We start from the raw sequence: 21,495 nt of genomic DNA, 5'->3' as shown, positions 1-21,495 counted from the left end.
CGGATTAATTATGAATTTTCAGTAGTTTTTTTTTTAAAGAAGTAAATCTTTACCTCTCTCTGTCTGTCAAGGTATCTATCTGTCCATCTATCCTTCTGTCCTTCCAACGAAATTTTTCACATTAAAGTTAATTTAGGAGCTACAATTCAGAGCTTACAGAAAATCACTTTACAGCTGTGATGCATAAATTATCACATCCAACTGCCACTTAAATTTTAATTTAACCAATTAAGTATAACCAGCTGACACTTTTTACACTAACATAGTGATGATTTAACTGATAAAAACCACTTCAGCCCTTTCATATATATAGCAGTGGTCAGGGAGTAACTTATTATTGTAAAGTATTCAATGAATATACATTTATCGGGTAATGGCATATTTTTTGCTGACATTTTGGTTATCCGATTTGACAGAGTCTTCTGTATTTACACTTATACATATGTACACATAGGACACATTGTTTTTTTTACATTTCAATTTGTCTATGTACAATAGTATAAATTTTCACAATTACCGGTAGAATACAAATGAGATAAATTTTGAAGGGAGAAAACTTGAAATGTAGAATTACCAAGCTGTCAGAAGAACTGGAGACAGAGAAATCAGACAAGGCTGAGTTAGAGCAGCTGAATACAACATGGTCAGAACAGAACTTAAGACTGTCAGAGGAATTAAATGCAGCAAAGGTGACTAGTGTATATTTTTAAAAACATTTTAGAATTGATACAGTGTAAATGTAGATTTTTTCTTGCATTTTTTATTTCATGATAAATTCATGATTTTTTACATGGAGGTACAAATCATCCCTCAAACCAAAATTTCACCTGTTAAGAAATTATCCTTGATTTATATTTACTCAGTTGATATTTTTTTAGAAATAAGTGAAAATCTGTCATTACATTGATTAACAAACTGGTTATAAATTGAGTTTCTTCTTATACTTTAGTGAAACTACTTTACTACTATACTGTCAACACTGAGGTTGTGAATATCAAGCCACACAGTAGACTTGTGAATATCAAGCCGCACAGTAGACTTGTGAATATCAAGCCGCACAGTAGACTTGTAAATATCAAGCCACACAGTAGACTTGTGAATATCAAGCCGCACTGTGAGTAGACTTGTAAATATCAAGCCACACAGTAGACTTGTGAATGTCAAGCCACACAGTAGACTTGTGAATATCAAGCCACACAGTAGACTTGTGAAGATCAAGCCACACAGTAGACTTGTGAATTTGACTCCAACTTTAAATGACTCGATATGCTATTTTCTCTGAAGGTTGTTTGTTCTCTCTGGGGACTTCAGCTTCTTGCACCAAAAAAAACAACTGGCAACCTGGACATTTGTAATAGTGCTAAAAGAGGTGTTAAAACCCAAAATAATCAATCTTATTCTTAATGCATTTAAACTGGTTCTGACTAATTAAGGTAGATCATAGGTATATATTTCATGAGACAGAATTTTCTTATACTTTGCCAAAATGAAGATTTTACTTAATTAAAATAATTCCTTTTTTCAAAAATATCACAAAAAGAATGGGTCACCGTGCTATTTTCCAAGCTATGAGTTGTTGCCTAAAATTGGTTAGATTGTTCATGAAAAGAATACATTTGTGTGCATAAAAAGAAATCTATTAGATAGTATTTTGAAATAAATTGTGAGAGTTATCTCCCCTTAAATGGATTATTTGAAAAAAATGATTCTTAAAACACAGATTTGAGATTTGTTTGAATATTTTGGATGTATACAATAAATCTACCTTAATTTAATATATTTTATCAATGGCACATAGTATTAATTTAAGTGTTTCTGTTTGATTTGACAATGTAGAAATTTTTTTTTACTTAAGATTCTTATTTTGTTGATATTGATGTGAATACTTTTCTACATACCCTTTGGTAAAAAAAGTCTTGAGTTACTTTTCAATGAAACTTTTTGATAATTCTTAAAACACAAGATTTGATATTTGTTTGAATATTTTAGTTAATATAATAAATCACAATTTTTTTATAAATAAATAGTCTAATAAATTGCAAACTTGTCTCCAAAATTGCAGATTTGAGCAAATAACGTACTAGACTGATTTTGTACTGCATTTGTATAATCCAAGATGGTGGTATACAATGAATCTACCTTAATTTAATATATTTTATCAACGACACATAGTATTAATTTATGTGTTTCTGTTTGATTTGACAATGTAGAAAAAAAAAATTACCTAAGATTCTTATTTTGTTGATATTGATGAATACTTTCTACATACCCTTTGCATAGTCTTGAGTTACTTTTCAATGAAACTTTTTGATAATCGAAATGCTCCGGATTATCATAAGAGAGGAAAACTAGCTATTCTATTAAGACTTGATTTGAATGTAGCTTGCCAGGACCACAGTTCAAACTTGGCAGGCTAGTCATCATGTGCACTGTAGATTAACTAGCTATATATATAGGTATGAAGGGCCACCAAAATAAAAATGATAGTGATATAGTATCATATATTTCTAGAAAATGTTGAGGTATATTGCTGTTGTGTATTGTATCCTACCTTGTAAGCTTAAAAGCTTTGCTAATTTCTTTGCATCACATATTGGTCTAATCATTTTCTTTATGTGTTAGTATTGTTTTGTTTTTTATTGCAGGCCATATTGGAGGTTCCCAAGAAAGATGGAGAGTACCAGACAGATCTATGTATGTTGAACATGACAGATTCTCAATGTCAGATACAACCAGAGTTATCTAACTTTGGTAACCAGACAGAACAGCCAAGACATTACCATATCTCCTCACAGACAGATCCTCCACCATGTTCTGATTTCTCCTCTCAGACTTACGCTCCAGCTCTTGCTGTTTCTGCAACACAAACACGAGAACCATCATTGATTAACAGGTCTGCTCAAACTGAGGCTGAGGGTGGTGAAGATGAGGATCTTTGTCTTGAAATCAAAAAAGACTTTATTTTTACAAAAACACAGCCAGAAACTCAAATTTACAAAGAAAGGGAAATAACTCTTGTTAGAAAATCAGATTCAGTTGATCAAAGGGAAATTTGTCCTGTAGTTACTAAAACCATTACATCTTTAATTGGAATCGAAGAAACTTTGTCATGTAACAATGCAAAGGATGAAAAAGTCTGTGAGGAAAATAATAATTTTACCTCCACTATTCCAGAAACTCAGGAATCAGGTGAAAAAGTCAGTGCCAAAAGTACTAATCATTGCTCCATAATTCCAAAACCTCAGCAATCTGATACATCATATAGTCATAATACTCCATTGAAAAATAAGTCCTTCATACCAGTTAGAACAGAAACACAGCAATCAACTGCATTATATAGGCATGATACTCCACTGAAAAATAAATCATTCAGCCCAGATAAGACAGGAACAGGCAGTAAATCATATTTCCAAACGGAGTATTTATCTAAAAATATTAAGTCAGCGGAAATGCCACAGGAAAATGAGTTTGGTGAGAAGGGAGATACTCAAGGTATTAAATGTATGTCTAGGGCATTCTCTGTTAACAAAGAATTTTTAAAACTATATGAAACAGAGAATGTCAATGTAAGTGAACCAGGGAAAAGTTTAGGTAAAGAGGAGGAAAGAAGTAATTATGCAGAAACGAGTTTAGCGACAGATAGTCACATGTCATCATATGTTAGAGAGAAAGAAGAAGTAAGGACTATTTCAGGATCAACAAATGTATCAATAGATGAGAACGATGAGGATGATTTTGTAGTTGAGAAAAGGAAAGAAAAAACAATGCAGGATCAAAATATTATCCATGGGAATAGTACTGAGAAGAAAGATGGCGAATGTTCTGTTATAAACTCAATTGGAGGGAAGTCAAACAAAGACCGAAATACAGTCATGGAAGAAAATAGATCACTGATAGAAACACCAAAGAAAATGAGTTTATACGAAAGTCATGTAGATGGATATTTAAGTAAAATTAATTCTGGTAACTTACAAAATACAGTGGGCGTCAAAATGGTAAAACCTAGAGACAATCAGGATGTCCCAAAGTCTCTAAAATATGTGGAGTATTTGCAACCTACTGAAAAAATTTGTACTAATATTGGCAGATTTAGAGTTGAAACAGAAAGTCCAAAGGTCAAGAGTTCAAGTCCAAGTAGTAAGGGATTTTTGTCACTTGTTAAAAGAAGATCAAACTTTTACAAAGAGAATGTAGGCCTCAATATGAACAATAGTGCCAAAAATCCTCTAGATTTCCAAGAATCTGATGAAAATCCAGTTAAAAAATCTTCATCAGCTGATAATCAAGTATCGAGTCTTACAGAGCCCATTGCTGGATGCTCTCTTGGTCCATCTGCCAGAGACAATCAGAAAGATGTAAATAAAGCAGGGTGTAGTGACACCAACATGACGGAAGTATCAAAACTCAGCCCATACAGTCGGTATAAAGCCTTGCTGAAACCTAGAATGGAAAAAATAAGTTCTCTGAAACAAAAGCCAGGTTAGTTTGAAGTTGAAATCTTATATATATTATATGATTGCATACATAATTAATCTAAACAATGAAATCCAACTTCTACCAAAATATTATTTTATCCTTAATCTACAAAAATTGGAATCCATGAAAATAAATGAATACACAGTATGATATTAAAGTTAGTAATCTGTAACAAAAGTCAGGTTATCTAAATAACAACAAAATAGGAAAACTTCAAGCAGACACACTCAAATAAAACACAAAAAACATTTTTTTTATTGCAAACTGTTAACAAACTTATTTTCGTGTTTGGTCCCTTCCAGCTGACTTCTCAATGATTAGTTTCTGTGATTTTCTTATTTCCTTTATTTATTTATTTAAGGGAGGAGATGATTCATATTTCCTTTTTTATGCCCAACTAAATAAAGGCAACAGTAGTATACCGCTGTTCAAAACTCAGAAATCCATGGACAAAAAACAAAATCGGGTAATAAACTAAAACCGAGGGAAACGCATTAAATATAAGAGGAGAACAACGACACAACACTAAAATGTAACACACACAGAAACGGACCAAGCATCAGACAAAATCCCACAAATATAACATCAAAACCAAATACATGAATTTGGGATAAACAAGTATCGTGACACGTCTTATCGCAATGTGAAATTACACTCAAAAACACTAAGACGCATTTTGTTTTCGGTTTGTGTGTCTGTTTGATTTGTTCCCACTTCAGGTTAAAGTTTTTGGTTAATCTTTTTTTTTATGACGTTTAATCAACTTGAAACTTAGTTTACCATTATGTTCCCTAATTGATATGAATTTTCTAATTGTAATGCCAAATTAGTGTTTTTACCCCCAATTTCACGGTACACTGAGCACAAAAAATGATAGTGCAGATGGGTCATTGTCATGTACTATTGACATATTCTTGTTTTTTTACACGCAAATCAGTTGGTTTACAGTTGTCTAAATTCAGTTTATGAAAAGTCCTTTCTTCCTTGATTCACTGCGAAAGTCCTGAATCGGTTAATGAACCTGCAAACTTACCATAATTTAATTTTTTCATTTTAGCTAAAAGTTTGATTGTTTACTGTTTGCTTAATGTATTAAATATATCATGTATATCAGAAATTAAGTATGGATTACAATCTTAAATTGGGAAATTATTGCATGTACTTATTATTATTGCAATTTTGGAAGAATGCAAAAAAAAAATGAGATTGATTTCTTCATTTTTTTATATACAGAATATATGTATCAGATATCAGAATGCCAATTCTCATATCATCAATACTGTATGGCATAACATAAATGTTTATGTAAGGCCAATTAAAATTAATTGATAGATTTTCATCCCCGCCCGCCCATCTGAAATTGTCCCGCCCCGATATTTTTTATTTTGCAAAATTTACGATTTTCGGATTTTGTTCATTTCCGTTACCGGTAACCGTCAATAATTTCGTTTCATTAGAACTTCCTGTTTCAAATTTCGGTTTTCATATTGCTTGTTTCGAGTACTTTAAAACGATTATGTTGACAAATTCTGCTGCTCAATGATGACAGTATCATCTACGGAGAATAGAGATAGATTACTAGAAGGGCATGAAATATTCGGGTTACGAGTATTAAATACGCTGTGTCAAAGAACGCAAATCGCGGTATGTCACAAATTGGAAATTTCTTACATCAGAAAATTGTGGATTTATTTAAAGGGGCACTAGCTTCGATAGATATAAAAAAATAAAGTATGATTTTTTTTAAATCAATCATTAATCAAATTGGAATAATGAAATAATAATTTGCTTTTAGCAATCAATTTCCTTTAATTTTGTTGAAATAGGCGATTAAACATAATTTTTGACTGATTCACTTGCAAGTGAAAACGTCATCATCATTCTAACCGGTATTCATGTGAACTTCAAGTTAACCCCTAGCTAGAGATTGACAACGCATGCATTGTACGTGTACTGGTTATTTAAAGAAAAAGAATGTCAACAATGAAAGTGAAACTACGGTAAATCATTTGATTACTAATTCGATGCACATAAAATCATTCTTATATGGTTAAAAACAATGAGAAACATCTATTTTTAATCTATAAAATAAAATCAAACAGACCTATAAAAATGCAATTGCATGTGTTGGTTTAATCTATTCGTATCTTTATTTTTGTTTACATCGCTTATATGGTCATCTGAGGTCAAATCGATAGTTAATTAGATGGCGTCTTGACTAAAATACACACGAAACGAACCTATATATTATCTACCCCACGCTCTGTAAACTGTTTATTTTAGACTTTTGATAGTTTGGATAAATGTTTTACATTGTTATAAACCAAATATGAGAATTTGAGTCAAATCGGTTACAATGAATTTGACAGCTAGTGCCACTTTAATAATACAATGACTTTGTGTAAACAAATTTGGGCTGTGAATTTCCAAAGTGCAAGAATCGTGGAACACATTGGTAGAAAAAATATAACTGAAATAAAGTAATTGACAAAAGCACGAACTTGTTAGATCTATGACCGCGTATATTGAGTTCAAAAAGTCGGAAACATACACATTGTGTACTAGAAAACCCTTAGATTTACCTATGGCTATTGTTTTTGTTTAAAATCAGCAAAATACCATTAAAAGAGTATTTAAACAACTTTATGTTTTACAATGTAATTATATATGCTTCATTCTTGCATAACTTGAGAATCTTAAAATGCCAACTTTACTATATTCCCAACACTTGTTTGAGTTTTCATTTCATTCTTAATACTTGTGGTTGCGGTCTTGTAATTGACTGCTCCATAGGCTTACATGCAAAACAACTGATCTTTAAAAATAAAAAAATAAAAAATGCTACATAGAAAAAAAAATCATATTCATTTCATGTATGTTCTAATGTGAAATTGTGATTTAATCGAAAAAAAGTGGGTCATGCCACGAAGAATAAAAAGTTACGTAATCCTGAAGTCAAAACTTTATTTTCTACTTTCTGTTTGCTGTTTTTACTAGGCTACACCACTTCCAGTAAACATGATATCCTTCCACTTTTCTGGATTGATATCCCCCAAAAGATGCAATATTTTTTTAAAGTCTATATACATGTATATGTTTCAATTCAGCACAAACCTATAATCAAACAGAATAAATTGAGTTCAGAAAAAAATTTCAGAAAAAAATGCACTATTTTGTTTTCCTCCATGTTTTCACATGCACTGGAAACTGGAGTTGTAATACAAGGCTGGTACCTTGTGTTGCATACCATTGCATTTGGATAGGTTTATGGGGACTACAAGCCATTGCTTAGAGAGCAAAATAAATTTGGAGTTGATAGTCAAACTGAATAGATAATTTCTCCATGGTTATACTGTTTACTGAAAATAGGTTTTTAAAATAGCAATTGCATGTAGAACAGTCGTTGCAAATCAGAGATGTTTATTCAAGAATTATGAAAAATATGTACGATTCTTTATACATGTTTACACATTTACATGGTAAAAGCTACATTTTGTAATTATAACACTTGCATATATATGAAGTTCATGCCACAAGAAGGTTTCAAATTGAATAAAATTTAAAAAAATAAAATCCTCCCACCCGCCCCATTTTTTTAATCTACTAATTAATTTTAGTTGGCCTAAAAAGATTTCAAACATTTTTATATTTTTGTTTTCATATTATAGATGGCAGTAATGTCAGCAGTGCAAAGAAAAGAGGAATTTTAAAAGGTTAGTGACAGAAAAGTTGGCAAATTACTACATTAACTTTAGATTTAGACAGAAAATCTATTTGTAAAGGATAGATCATATGCATATAAATACTTCCATATAGTGAAACATTAACCGATAGCCAAAGACTAAAACAACCAAAAGACATCTTGGGTCATTATACAATTTTCAACAATATATAGGGGTCTGAACAAATAGTCAGCTTAGCTTGTGGTTTATTTGGTCCAAACCAAAATGTTGTAAGAAATTGTGAAGATCAATTATATTAGCTTCATTTCCCCAATATTGGTTATTATCAAAGTATTCTGATAATTTATAAGATTCATTACGCAGTAGATCTGAGGACACAATTATCGTCCTTTGATTTTCATTGTCTACAAATATAGTCCCTAGTAGGGACAGTGTATAACATGCAAATTTCTTTCATACATTTTCCAAATTAATTACTTTATATTGTATGCAAGAAATATTCAGTGAGGGACTGAAATTACAAGTTCAAAACATTTGGATGCTGAATCTTTATGCAAAGTAGTGATTTGGTCCAGGTAAAAAAGGTAAAAAACTATTAAGTCTGAAGCTGTAAGACTGAAATTTAAACCCCCTTAACATAGAATTTTCAATAAATAGCTATAGCAACACATTCTTATGGCATGGTTGTCAAAAATTACCACCAACTAAAAGACAAATTTATCAAAATATATTTACATGTATCCTGCAGAAAGGCCCCTTAGTCCATTGATATATACACTTAATATATACACTTAGACCGAAGTCTATATATATTAGCCCAATACAAATTGGGACTTGATTTATCTCCCTTTAAACATACAATTTTCATATTTTCAGAGTCTCCATCAAAAGAGAAGAAAAATGTAACATTCTCAGAGGACATGGTCCAAGTAAAGGTATAATTACTTTTTATTGCATTATGGGGAAATTATGGCTTTGTGATTGGTTTAATGCTTTGACATGGTGGATCCAAAGGGTGTCATGATCATATATAACTTATAGTAAAATATCCAATATCTGTTTCATGAATTTATAACTAAAAAATATTGAGTCTTTGAGTTGATCTTCTTTTACTTCAAGGTTAAAGTCTAGATTTACTGTTTGCATTTTAGCTACACTGATATGCTGTGTTTAAAGAAATTTCTCACTTAATTAATCTAGAATAGAGATTAGAAACTGATAATTTGTGTCAAAGACAGCTACCTGACTAAAAAACAGCTGAAGTTTACCCATTGGTCTTCAACATAGCTAGAAAATCCTGCACTCTGAGGCAAGATGCAGGTAGCCCCTGAAAAACATCAGTTTGTTGGTGTTAACCTTGGATTTCACACAGGTGCTCTTTAATCCAGAATAACAGTGGAAAGTAATGAAAAGTATGGTGTCTTAGTTTTCAATATGTAGTATATTCATGTACACTTCAGTAATATTGATATTTACATTTTCTTTATTTGACCCAAGATAAAAACATCAATTTCCTGTAATTTTTATTTTACATTTCATCAATAGATATTGAAAGAATTGGTATGATTGCTGATGAGACAACTCTCCATACAAGTCACAGTTTGTAAAAAGTAACCAATTATAGGTTCAACCTTCAACACAGAGCCTTGGCTCACATTGAAAACAGCAATCTATAAACGGCCTAAAAAATGGCAAGTGTAAAAGTATTCTAACCAGGAAAAAACAACGGTCCAATCTATATAAAAAACGAGAGATGAGCACCACTAATGAACCACATTAACAAACAACAAACACTAAATACAGCTTATTAAGTCTGGTAACCAATACATGCTTATTGTTACTTTGTTTTAATTTCAGCATCTTATCCCTGAGTTTAATATGTCTGGAGACCAGTGCCTTTATTGCTTATTGTTGTTTTTGTTCTAATTTCAGCATCTCACCCCTGACTTTAATATGTCTGGAGACCAGTGCCTTTATTCAGATGATGACGAGGACACTATTGAACTTATTTCTTCACAGGAAGACTGTTCAGAGGAAAAAAGACCAAGATTGTCGTAATTAAGAAATGAAAAACATTTTTATTTGCAGTTGTTGGAAAATTAATTAAAATGTTAAGGACAGTCATTCAGAAACTTGACAGTGAAGAAAACTTTTATTTTTCATTTGGTAAATTAAATTATTTATTTGATAAAATTAAGGCCTTTTATCTTGAGTTATTCAAATATTAATGTAGAACTAGCTTGTTTTGAGCAGTTATATTGTTTGACCCCCATGAAGAACTTTCTTATTATGCCACTAGTGTAATCAGTTTGTGTTCCTCTTACATGTATCTCAACCTCATTTACTGGTGTCCTTCTTCACTGAAAAGTTTTATCTTGATTTCAAAAACTTAAAGCAAAAAGTTCAGTTATTAGTTGTAAAACTGGTGAAATTACAGTCTATTCCTGCCAAAATTACAAGTACAAGTGCTTTTTTTGGTTACATAAAGAATTTTGGGGGATAGGCTTTAAAATATAAATGCAGCTTTAGAATGTTTTGCCATGAACTTTAAGCTCTATGCTATTATTTGCATTCTAATCCCTCATCAATATTTTGACATTCTGCAGAAAAATCCTGTCATCAGGATAAAGTTGACATTTTTATCAAATCCTTTTTAACTTTTTCATTCCAACCTTACATATATTCAGTAATCAGTGAAAACAATTGAAACAAGAGGGCCATCTTCTTTTAGACATGATCGATCAATATATCATAATATGTCCATGTTTGTATTGCTTGTGAGACCATGTTGTTCTCTGAAATCAAAATTAACCTGTTTTCTATAGGTTCTATCAATGTTAAATATATGTTAACCAAAGAGTTGTTTTTATTATTATTGTTGTTAAATGTTAATGCTGTTTTTCTGAAATAAAATATATAAAATGTTACGGCCAGAAATCGCCTTTAAATTGTAGCCAACAAAAGACACAAATCAATAATAAAATTTAACAATATTTATTATACAAAAGTTTACAAGAAGTATTACACAAATATTACTGTCAACTTAACTGTCAAAATATGAGTCCAATCTTTTATCTTTATCTGTATCCGGATATCTTTCGGAATCCAATCTGAATATTACGGTCACAATCCAGTATGATGTTGTTTGTAGAATAAAAATGTCAATCCAAATGCTATGAATATTAATGTCTATCGATGTCTAAGTCCAAATCCAAGAGTGCAAGAGTGAGAGTTTAACTTTAGTGTCTGTATATATATAGTTGTCATGGAAGATTCTAGAACAGTCTATAATGGAACATCCTGGATAGTTACAACGGAAGTTTCTAGTAAAATGTAGAAGTTTATATAACGCATCTTTTATTAGGATCATTCTGGAAAGTTCCAATCATTCTGTAATTGTTCCAGTGATTTCTAAACTGCACAGTTCTAAGATTATTCTGTAAACAACTATCAGGCCATACAACACAAATTAGGCCAACATAAATAAATACAATAATTACAATATCATAACACCTCCCCCCTTAAAAGAAGTTTTAGTGTAACAAAAACTTATCATGAACGATATGAACAAAAATACATAGTATATACAAAGTGTTTTAATAAGCTCTAGATAAAGCATCTGCTATTACATTATCTTTACCCTTAATGTGTTTTACAATTACATCATATTCCTGTAACAATAAACTCCATCTAGTCAACCTCTGATTCTTGTTTCTCATTTTATGTATGAAGGTGAGAGGAGTATGATCAGTACAAACAAGAATAGGATATACAGTGGGATTCAGTGGGATTCAAATATACATCAAAATGTTGAAGTGCTGACAACATTGCAAAACACTCTTTTTCAATAGTTGAATAATTTTTCTGATGTTTATCTAATTTCTTAGAAAAATATGATATAGGTTTCTCAACATTATCATCTGTCTCTTGATATAAAACAGCTCCAATTCCTACATCGCTTGCATCAACGGCAAGTTTAAATTGTTTTTCAAAGTCTGGAGTTATCAGAACTGGACTATTAATTAAAAGTGATTTGCTATTTTCAAAAGCGTTTTGACAATTTTCACTCCTGATAAATTTAGAATCTTTTCGTAAAAGATGAGTCAATGGTTGAACCACAGTAGCAAAATTTGAACAAAATTTTCTGTAAAATCCAATCATGCCTAAATATCTCATAAGTTGTTTTCTATTTGTAGGAGGAGGAAATTTTGAAATGGCTTCCACTTTAGCCATAATAGGTTTCACTTGACCTTGGCCAACTGTATGCCCTAAATAATCAACAGTGGCCTGACAAAATTCACTTTTACCAAGATTAACAGTCAAATTTGATTGTGACAATCTATCAAAAGTATCATACAAATGAGTTAAATGCTGTTCCCAGCTATCACTACATACAATTAGATCATCAATATAAGCATAACAACAGTTTAAATCTTTTATAACATTATTGATCATTCTTTGAAATGTAGCTGGTGCACTTTTCATGCCAAATGGCATTACAGTATATTGAAATAAGCCATCTGGTGTAACAAAAGCTGATATTTCACGAGCTCTCTGTGTCAATGGAACTTGCCAATAACCTTTCAACAAATCAAATTTGCTCACAAATTTTGCTTGACCAATGTTGTCAATACAATCGTCTATCCTTGGAATCGGATAGGAATCAGATTTTGAGACTGAATTTACTTTTCTGAAATCAGTCACGAAACGAAAGGTTTTATCTGGTTTTGGCACAAGGAGACAAGGAGAGCTCCATTCACTGTTACTCGGCTCAATAATATCATTGTCAAGCATATATTTAATTTCTTTTCTCATAGCTTCAAGTTTGAGTGGATTGAGCCGGTAAGGATGTTGCTTAATTGGAGAAGCATCTCCTACATCAACATCATGACAAACAGCAGTGGTTTTGTTTGGCACATCTGGAAAAAGATTTTTGAAAGAAAATACCAAAGTTTTTATTTCTTCTCTACGATCAAAAGACAGATGTGCAAGTTTTGAGTCTAAATTTGACAAAATTTCTGAATTTTTCAATCTAACTGTCTCTTCCAGAGTTTTAGAACTAAAAGGTGGTTCAATTACATCTGGTTTGTCATGATTGTTCTCAAATTTAACCATGCCTAAAGTGGCAACTGGTTTACTCTCACATTCATTAGTACGCTCAAAATATGGTTTTAACATATTAATATGACACACTCTGTTTTGTTTACGCCGACCTGGAGTTTTTACAATATAATTCAAATCATCGATTTTACTGTCTATTGTATAAGGACCACAATATTTAGCCTGTAAAGGATGCCCAGGAACTGGCAAAAATACAAGTACCCTATCACCAGGCTCAAAAACTCTGTCCCTGGCATCTTAATCATACCATATTTTCATCTTGTTCTGTACATTTGTTAAGTTTTTCTGAGCAATTTGACAAGCAGTATACAATTTTTCTTTAAATCTAGATACATAGTCTAAAAGATTCAGGTCAGTATGTTCAGTTAGCCACTTTTCCTTAATCAATTTTAACGGTCCCCTTACAGTATGGCCAAATACCAACTCAAAGGGACTAAATCCAAGGGATTCTTGAACAGCCTCTCGGACTGCAAAAAGTAGAAAGTGAACTCCATCATCCCAGTCTCTGTCAAATTGAAGACAAAAAGTTCTAATCATGTTCTTCAATGTTTCATGAAAACGTTCTAAGGCACCTTGAGATTCTGGATGGTACGCACTTGATCTATACTGAGCAATCCCTAACTGGTACACGACTTGCTGAAATAAACCTGACATGAAATTTGATCCCTGGTCGGACTGTATAGACTTAGGAAGTCCTACTAATGTGAAAAATTTGATAAGTGCTTTGACAATAGTAGGTGTTTTGATATTTCTTAGCGGAATAGCCTCAGGAAAGCGAGTGGATGTACACATGCTTGTCAATAAATACGCATTTCCAGTTTTGGTCTTTGGTAAAGGTCCAACGCAGTCAATTAAAACTCTGCTGAAAGGTTCGTCAAAGGCTGGAATAGGCAGAAGTGGTACTGGTGGTATTTTCTGGTTAGGCTTACCAACAACCTGGCATACATGGCATGATTTGCAGTATTCTGCGACATCATTTCGAAGTCGGCCAGTAGAAATGCTGCAAGATCTTAAGGCAAGTCTTCCTTATACCTAAGTGTCCAGCCAAGGGGGTGTCATGGGCAAGACCAATAATTTCTTGCCTATAAACTTTAGGCACCACCACTTGGTATACCACTCTCCATTCCTCCTCTGTGGTAGCATCAGGAGGCCTCCACTTCCTCATTAAAATGCCGTCCTGATGGTAATAGCAATCGGCCACTTTGTCCGCTTCCTCCTGTGGTTGAGCCCGCTGGTTGAGCTGAAGAACCTCAGGGTCTTTATGTTGTTCTTCGAATAAATTCTTTCGGTCTAATGAATGGCTGTTTACGTTTGTCCATGGCATAATAACATTCTTGTTAACACTAGGTGGTCTTATTATGGCCTTTTCTGAGCTACCAGGACCTTCAATGTCAGCTAGGAAAGTGTCAGAAAGGTCCATGTAATCAAACTGGTCTTCTTGCAAATTCTCATCTTGTTGTTTTCTAGCCATTGCCCTAGTAACAACACAAGCTGGATACAATTCAGCATCATCTTCAGGTGATTTAACATCCACCACTGGTTCACTGGTAACAATTGGTTCAGCAACCACTTTGTTCCTAGCTAGATCATTTCCTAGCAATAATGTAACACCCTCAACAGGGAGATTAGGACGAACACCCACAATAACTGGTCCAGTTATCAAATCTGACTTCAGATAAATACGATGGAGAGGAACATCTATACAACCTAACTCTACACCTTGTAACAAAACGGAGGCACCAACAGACGTCTTCTCGGACAAAGGCAACACACCTTCTAACAATAAAGACTGAGAAGCTCCAGTGTCCCGTAAAATCTTAATAGGCTGAAGAGTGGTATCATCAACAATAGAAACAAACCCATCAGACATAAAGGGTTTATATTCCTCCATGTAATCACAAAAACTGGACTTAAAAGCCTGACTCGCAGGACATTCCAACGTACTGGTAATATAAGGTGTCGTACAAGCACTGGACTTTGGCTTATTATCTCGTTCATTTTTCTTCTGGAGTCTAAAACAATCAGCCATCAAGTGACCATTCTTCTTACAATAAGTACAAATCAGTGACTTCTTCTCAAAAGTATCAAATTTTGGACTAGACATATTAAAACTGGACTGACTCTTATTCTGTACAACAGGCTTACTATCAGTACGCTCAGTGCTTTGATTTTTGTAATTTCCACTTGAATTATTAACATTTTGACCCTTGAAACTTCTTTTATGTGAAAGGGTATAATTATCTGAAATTACAGCTGCATCATGTATTGTCCCAACAGTTTTGTCGTCTAAATGTGTTTTTAAGTCTAAATGAACACATTGTTTGAACTCTTCTAATAACATCAATTGTCTTAGGTTATCAAAATTGTTGTCTGTTTTCTTTGAAGTAAGCCATTTATCAAATAAATCTTCTTTTTCCCGAGCAAATTCCACATAGGTTTGCGAATCAAACTTTTTATAAGATCTAAATTTCTGTCTATATGCTTCTGGTACTAGCTCATAAGCTTTCAAAACTTCCTGTTTCACCGTGTCATAATCGGAACTTTTTTTCTGATGGAAGTGCGGAGTATATTTCAGCGGCCTTACCCTCAAAAACACTTTGTAGCATTGTAGTCCAGTATGGCTTTGGCCAATTCAAATTATGAGCAATTTTCTCAAACTGTGGAAAATATTTATCAACTGTTTTTTCACAAAATCTGGGAACCAAACGTATATTTTTTGCTGCATCAAAATATTCTGATTTCGGCTGGACTTTAGTGTTGCTTTCTTCCTTGACCATTTCAATTTTCATTTTCTCCATCTCTAGCCTTTCCTTCATTTCAAGTTCTTTTAATTTAAATACATCTTCTTTTTCTTTTTTATTCATTTCCAACCTTTCCTCCATTTCCAGTTCTGCCTGTTTTAATTTAAGTTCATCTTCTTTTCTTTTCTCCATCTCTTTCATTTCCAGTTCTTTTAATTTAAATTCATCTTCTTTTCTTATCTCCAGTTCTTTTAATTTGAGTTCATGTTCTAATTCAAGTTGTTTTAATTTAAAGGCGTCAATATTTTCAACCTTAAGTTCAAAAGCCTCTTCACCTAAAATTTCTGCGTCAACTAATTTGTCTATAACCAAATTTTTTATAATTTGTTTTCTCATAGATACTCTAAAATCTAATTTCAGATGTTTAGCAAGCAACACTAATTTTTCTTTAAATTATCAAACCCCTCCAGGTCTGGCATTTTCAAAAATTTACTGGCATCAAATGCCATTTTGTAGAATTTTGTTTGCTAGTTATAATAAAAATATTGAATAAATCTTGAATAAGATATTTTCGTTCTCCCGGACGAGCCCCCAATTTCTGTTACGGCCAGAAATCGCCTTTAAATTGTAGCCAACAAAAGACACAAATCAATAATAAAATTTAACAATATTTATTATACAAAAGTTTACCAGAAGTATTACACAAATATTACTGTCAACTTAACTGTCAAAATATGAGTCCAATCTTTTATCTTTATCTGTATCCGGATATCTTTCGGAATCCAATCTGAATATTACGGTCACAATCCAGTATGATGTTGTTTGTAGAATAAAAATGTCAATCCAAATGCTATGAATATTAATGTCTATCGATGTCTAAGTCCAAATCCAAGAGTGCAAGAGTGAGAGTTTAACTTTAGTGTCTGTATATATATAGTTGTCATGGAAGATTCTAGAACAGTCTATAATGGAACATCCTGGAAAGTTACAACGGAAGTTTCTAGTAAAATGTAGAAGTTTATATAACGCATCTTTTATTAGGATCATTCTGGAAAGTTCCAATCATTCTGTAATTGTTCCAGTGATTTCTAAACTGCACAGTTCTAAGATTATTCTGTAAACAACTATCAGGCCATACAACACAAATTAGGCCAACATAAATAAATACAATAATTACAATATCATAACAAAAAGATATTGTAGTTTTATTGCTAGGAGTTATGAACTGTTCGATTTTAAGTTCTTTTCAAAATGTATATAATACTATAACAAAGATGGGTGGTGTTGGTCAGAGAATAAGACACAAATTGAAATATATTATATTTTTGGACTCCATTTTATCAAATTCAAACATTTTTGAAACTTAAATGGGGCCAATATCAGCTTCATTGGAGTCACAAACAGTGATTAAAAAGGAAAATCACAAAAAAACTTCTACAAGGAAAATTCAAAACGGAAAGTCCCTTATCAAATGTCAAAACCAAAAGTTCAAACACATCAAACGAATGGGTAACAACTGTCAAATTCCTGAATTGGTACAGGCATTTTCTTATGTAGAAAATGATGGATTAAACCTAGGTTTAAAGCTAGCTAAACCTCTCACTTGTATGACTGCTGTCGCATCATACTGACAACGATGTGTGAATAAAACAAATGGACATAATAGGTAAAAATGACACAACTAGGGGTACAGTAGTCAACATTGTGTTATAATCTTAATTACTATAAAAACAAACAAATATGTATCAATGAAGCACAAAAAGGCATATAGACAAAGCACATAAGCAAAAATGAGACAAGAATACAAAATTTATAATAGCATAATGGCGGGATGTAAAAGTACTGAGCCAAGTCATATGTATCAAAGGCATGTAGACACTGCATATTAGCAAAAATGAAAGACAATACAAAAATTGTCATAGAACAATAACACAATGATTGGATATATAAGAACAGAGCTATGTCATATGTTTAAAAAGAAACACAAAGGTGCATAAAGACAAAGCACATTAGCAGAAATGAAAGACAAGAATACAAAAGTTATCATAGAACAACAACATAATGATTGAATGTATAAGAACAGAGCCAAGCCAAATGGATATCATCACGAACAGACTTAATGAAAAAGTGGTATTCATAAAGACAAATAAAAGAACATCACGTTATTAAGATCATAAACAACGTCAGAAATGAGAATCTATACTTCAAGACCATGGTATATTATTTGTGAAGTTGACACAATATTTATCAACAAGGTCTTGGTACCTTCTGATGAACTTTTTTCTACTCAAACACTGGTGACGTTTTACAAAGTCTGAGTAGGAGCTGCAAGCTCTTGAATACCGAAAAAGTTGGGGAAATGTATATACCGTATGCAGATGAAGTTGGCATATCGCTACAAAGGTGAGGGAAATTTATAATTTCAAAATTGAATTCGTCTCGTTTGTCATAGATTCTGGTATTGAGATGACCATGTATGTCAAATTCGAGGTATAAATCTAAAAATGACGCAGAGGAAGCCGTGTCTGTTGTGTCTTTAAGGGTGACAGAGTCAACTTATTGGGAGATGATATCAAATTCAAAATGGATAAGCGAGTTAACGTACTGGGAGATGATATCAAATTCAAAATGGATAGTTATAAACTTTGTAAAATTGTTTACCTGCAATTCAAAATCTTTTATCGCCCTGTATTTGGGGAAAATATAATGTGTATTTGTACACCGTAATATTCCTTTCAGTCAAGAGCTTCCAAAGCAATCTGGCGTTCCAATACTCAGCTTTTTGAGCATTCTTGATGAAAGTAAACCAAAAAGTGATGGAATCACATGGAATTCATAAAGTATTGTTTAAATTGGTTTCTGATATATTCTTTAGAATTTTAGTCAGAAATTGAAAACCGAATTGTTTCGGCTGGATGGTTTGTTATATGTATTGAATCTGTGTTAAATTAGAGACAACAAACAACAATAGAATTCCGAAGTTCAAATTTCATAAATCCATCAATAACATTAAGAAAATAGAAATCTAGGTAGTAACCTCTTCATATAGAGAGGCGTTTAGTACAGGGATTTTATCATAGTTTGGTTAAGATGAACATGGTTGTGTTGGGTAACTTCCCCGAACAATTGTCTCAGTTCTATTCAAACGAGCAAATAAAAAGCAAATAAGATGTTTTAATCTGCATTGTTAGTCAAACGATCTACACTGGAATTTTTGTTTTTAAGAAACTAACGCAGAATATGCAAACTATCGAAATTGCTATGGTTTGGTTAAGTTATGACATGGTTCGGTTAAGTGTCTAAAAAATTCGTCATGGTTTTGATCAATTTTATCATGGTTTAGATTCAAATTAATATATAAAAAATTATGTGATTTAGCTCAATATTGATAGTTTGTTTAAAAACGCTTGTAATTAAACGAAGTTACACAATTTACCAACTGACTATGAAGAAAAAAAGCCTTTTAAACCAAAATTAGATGCTGTAATTGGCAAAGCGTATATTAAACAATTTTTAAAACTGTTCGTGACTTGTCTGTGTATACAAATCGTACTACTAAGAGTGTCTTAAGCTTGTAAAAGAATTAGGAATACATGAGCACTCATGTAATCCAACATAAAAACATTATTTATCAATGATGATATCGTAATGATTCAATGAACATTACTTTGAGCAGCAAATCGGAGGACTTACCTTGTTTGTATTGAATACCTAAGCTTCACAAAATTCCAAACAAACAGCCGTACATTGTCAGCTCATCTGCATATTCGACGACAGAATTGTCCGTTAGATTGACTAAGATTTTTTCCGCAATGAAAAAAAAGTAAAATCACAAAAATACTGAACTCCGAGGAAAATTCAATCGGAAAGTCCCTAATCACATGGCAAAATCAATTGACAGAAAGCGGGTTTTCAGAAATACTGTGAAACTGTTTACTCGCGGAGTGGTATTAACCAAATGTGGATTTTTAAAAAAATCATAAAGATCTTTTAAATAAATGTAAATTTCGATCTTTCTCTGAAATTTTTCAACCCTGTATATCACCATTCCCAATGTGTAATTGAAAAATCGTCTTAAAGACATAATTTAAATCTGCTATGCCCATCAACATAAAAATGGTAGCGCACGCTTAATATTTATTATTTTTGGATACCATACGGCATATTTTGTTAGAAGTGAGAAAAAAATGCTACACAGAGGAGCAAGTGACCAGTATGTTGGAGTTTGTTATTGATAACATATTTGTTGAATTTGGAGGCAGACTTTGTTACTAAATTTTCGGCATTTCTATGGGACCGAAGTGTGCGGCAGCGACCTCTTCTTACCTTCGTATGAGTCGAAGTTCTTTCAGACATTTGTAAAAATCAAGAAGTTCAAAGAAACCAGATAATTTAATTTCACATTCATATATATTGTTCTTTCCATTAAAACAATCCAGATTTTTCTGATTTAATTCCATCAGTATATCACCCAGAACTATAAATTAAAGGAACAACAGACACGGCTTCCTCTGCCTCATTTTTAAACATTTACCTCTCTGACATGAGCGGTCATCTAAGTACCAGAATCAATAACAAACGAGACGATTTCAATTTTAAAATTATCAGTTCCTCCAACCTAAGTAGCAATATATCAACTTATCCTGCATATGGGATATACATTTCCCAACTAATTTGATATTCAAGAGCTTGCAGATGCTACTCAGACTTTGTAAACCGTCACCAGTGTCTGAGCAGAAAGTTGATGAACCAGTGGTATGCAAAAGAACGTCTCGTCCTTTTTTCCAGAAAAGTTCATTGGAAGATAATAAGATTTTGTGGGTAAATATTCCTTTACCACTTCACAAATAATAAACGATGGTCTGTAAATATAGATTCTATAAGTACTGACGTTGTTTGTAACCTTAATGAAGTGTTATGGTACTGTTTTATTTTATTTGTCTTTGTAAATTATTACTTTAACATGTTTAGCTGTTTAGTCTATTTTTTGCCTAATCCATTTGACGTGGCTCGGTACGTATACATCCCGACATTGTGTTATTGTGCTATGGTAAATTTTTGTATTCTTGTCTTTCGTTTTTGCTTATGCGCTTTGTCCATATGCCTTTTTATTTTTCTATGTTGACATATTTGTTTTGTTTTTAAAGTGACTAAAATTATAACACAATGTTGCCTGCTGTACCCTTATTTTTTTTTTTACATTTTTACCAATTATGTCTGCTTGTTTTGTTTATACATCGTCGTCAATATAATGGAATTTTATGCGACTGCCATACATGTAAAACCAGGCTTAATCCACCATTTTCTACAGAAAAAAATATCTGTACCAAGTCCGGAATATAGAAGTTGTTCTCCATTCGTTTGATGTGTTTCAGTTTGTGATTTTTCCATTTGATTAGGGACTCTCCGATTTTCCTCGAAGTCCTGTATTTTTGTTATTTTGCTTTTATAATTAAAATAGTCACTGCTGTTTT

General features: G+C 32.4%; 1 protein-coding gene across 2 annotated transcripts in view; it reads left to right on the top strand.

Moving 5' to 3' along the window:
* The window catches only part of LOC139498011 (uncharacterized), a 156,895-nt gene extending 145,814 nt beyond the window's left edge, over positions 1-11,081 (top strand). For both annotated transcript variants that reach the window (XM_071286301.1, XM_071286302.1), the window contains exons 11-15: positions 549-689; positions 2,646-4,479; positions 8,145-8,189; positions 9,036-9,094; positions 10,092-11,081. In XM_071286301.1, the coding sequence (XP_071142402.1) occupies positions 549-689; positions 2,646-4,479; positions 8,145-8,189; positions 9,036-9,094; positions 10,092-10,217 (2,205 nt within the window). In that variant the 3' untranslated portion in view covers positions 10,218-11,081. The remainder of the gene's footprint in view (positions 1-548; positions 690-2,645; positions 4,480-8,144; positions 8,190-9,035; positions 9,095-10,091) is intronic.
* Positions 11,082-21,495: the final 10,414 nt, after the last annotated feature.

This window comes from Mytilus edulis, chromosome 12, assembly GCF_963676685.1.
Source record: "Mytilus edulis chromosome 12, xbMytEdul2.2, whole genome shotgun sequence".
Lineage (NCBI taxonomy): Eukaryota > Metazoa > Mollusca > Bivalvia > Mytilida > Mytilidae > Mytilus > Mytilus edulis.
The sequence above is the reverse complement of the archived record's forward strand: the minus strand, read 5'-3'. Positions and strand labels throughout refer to the sequence as shown.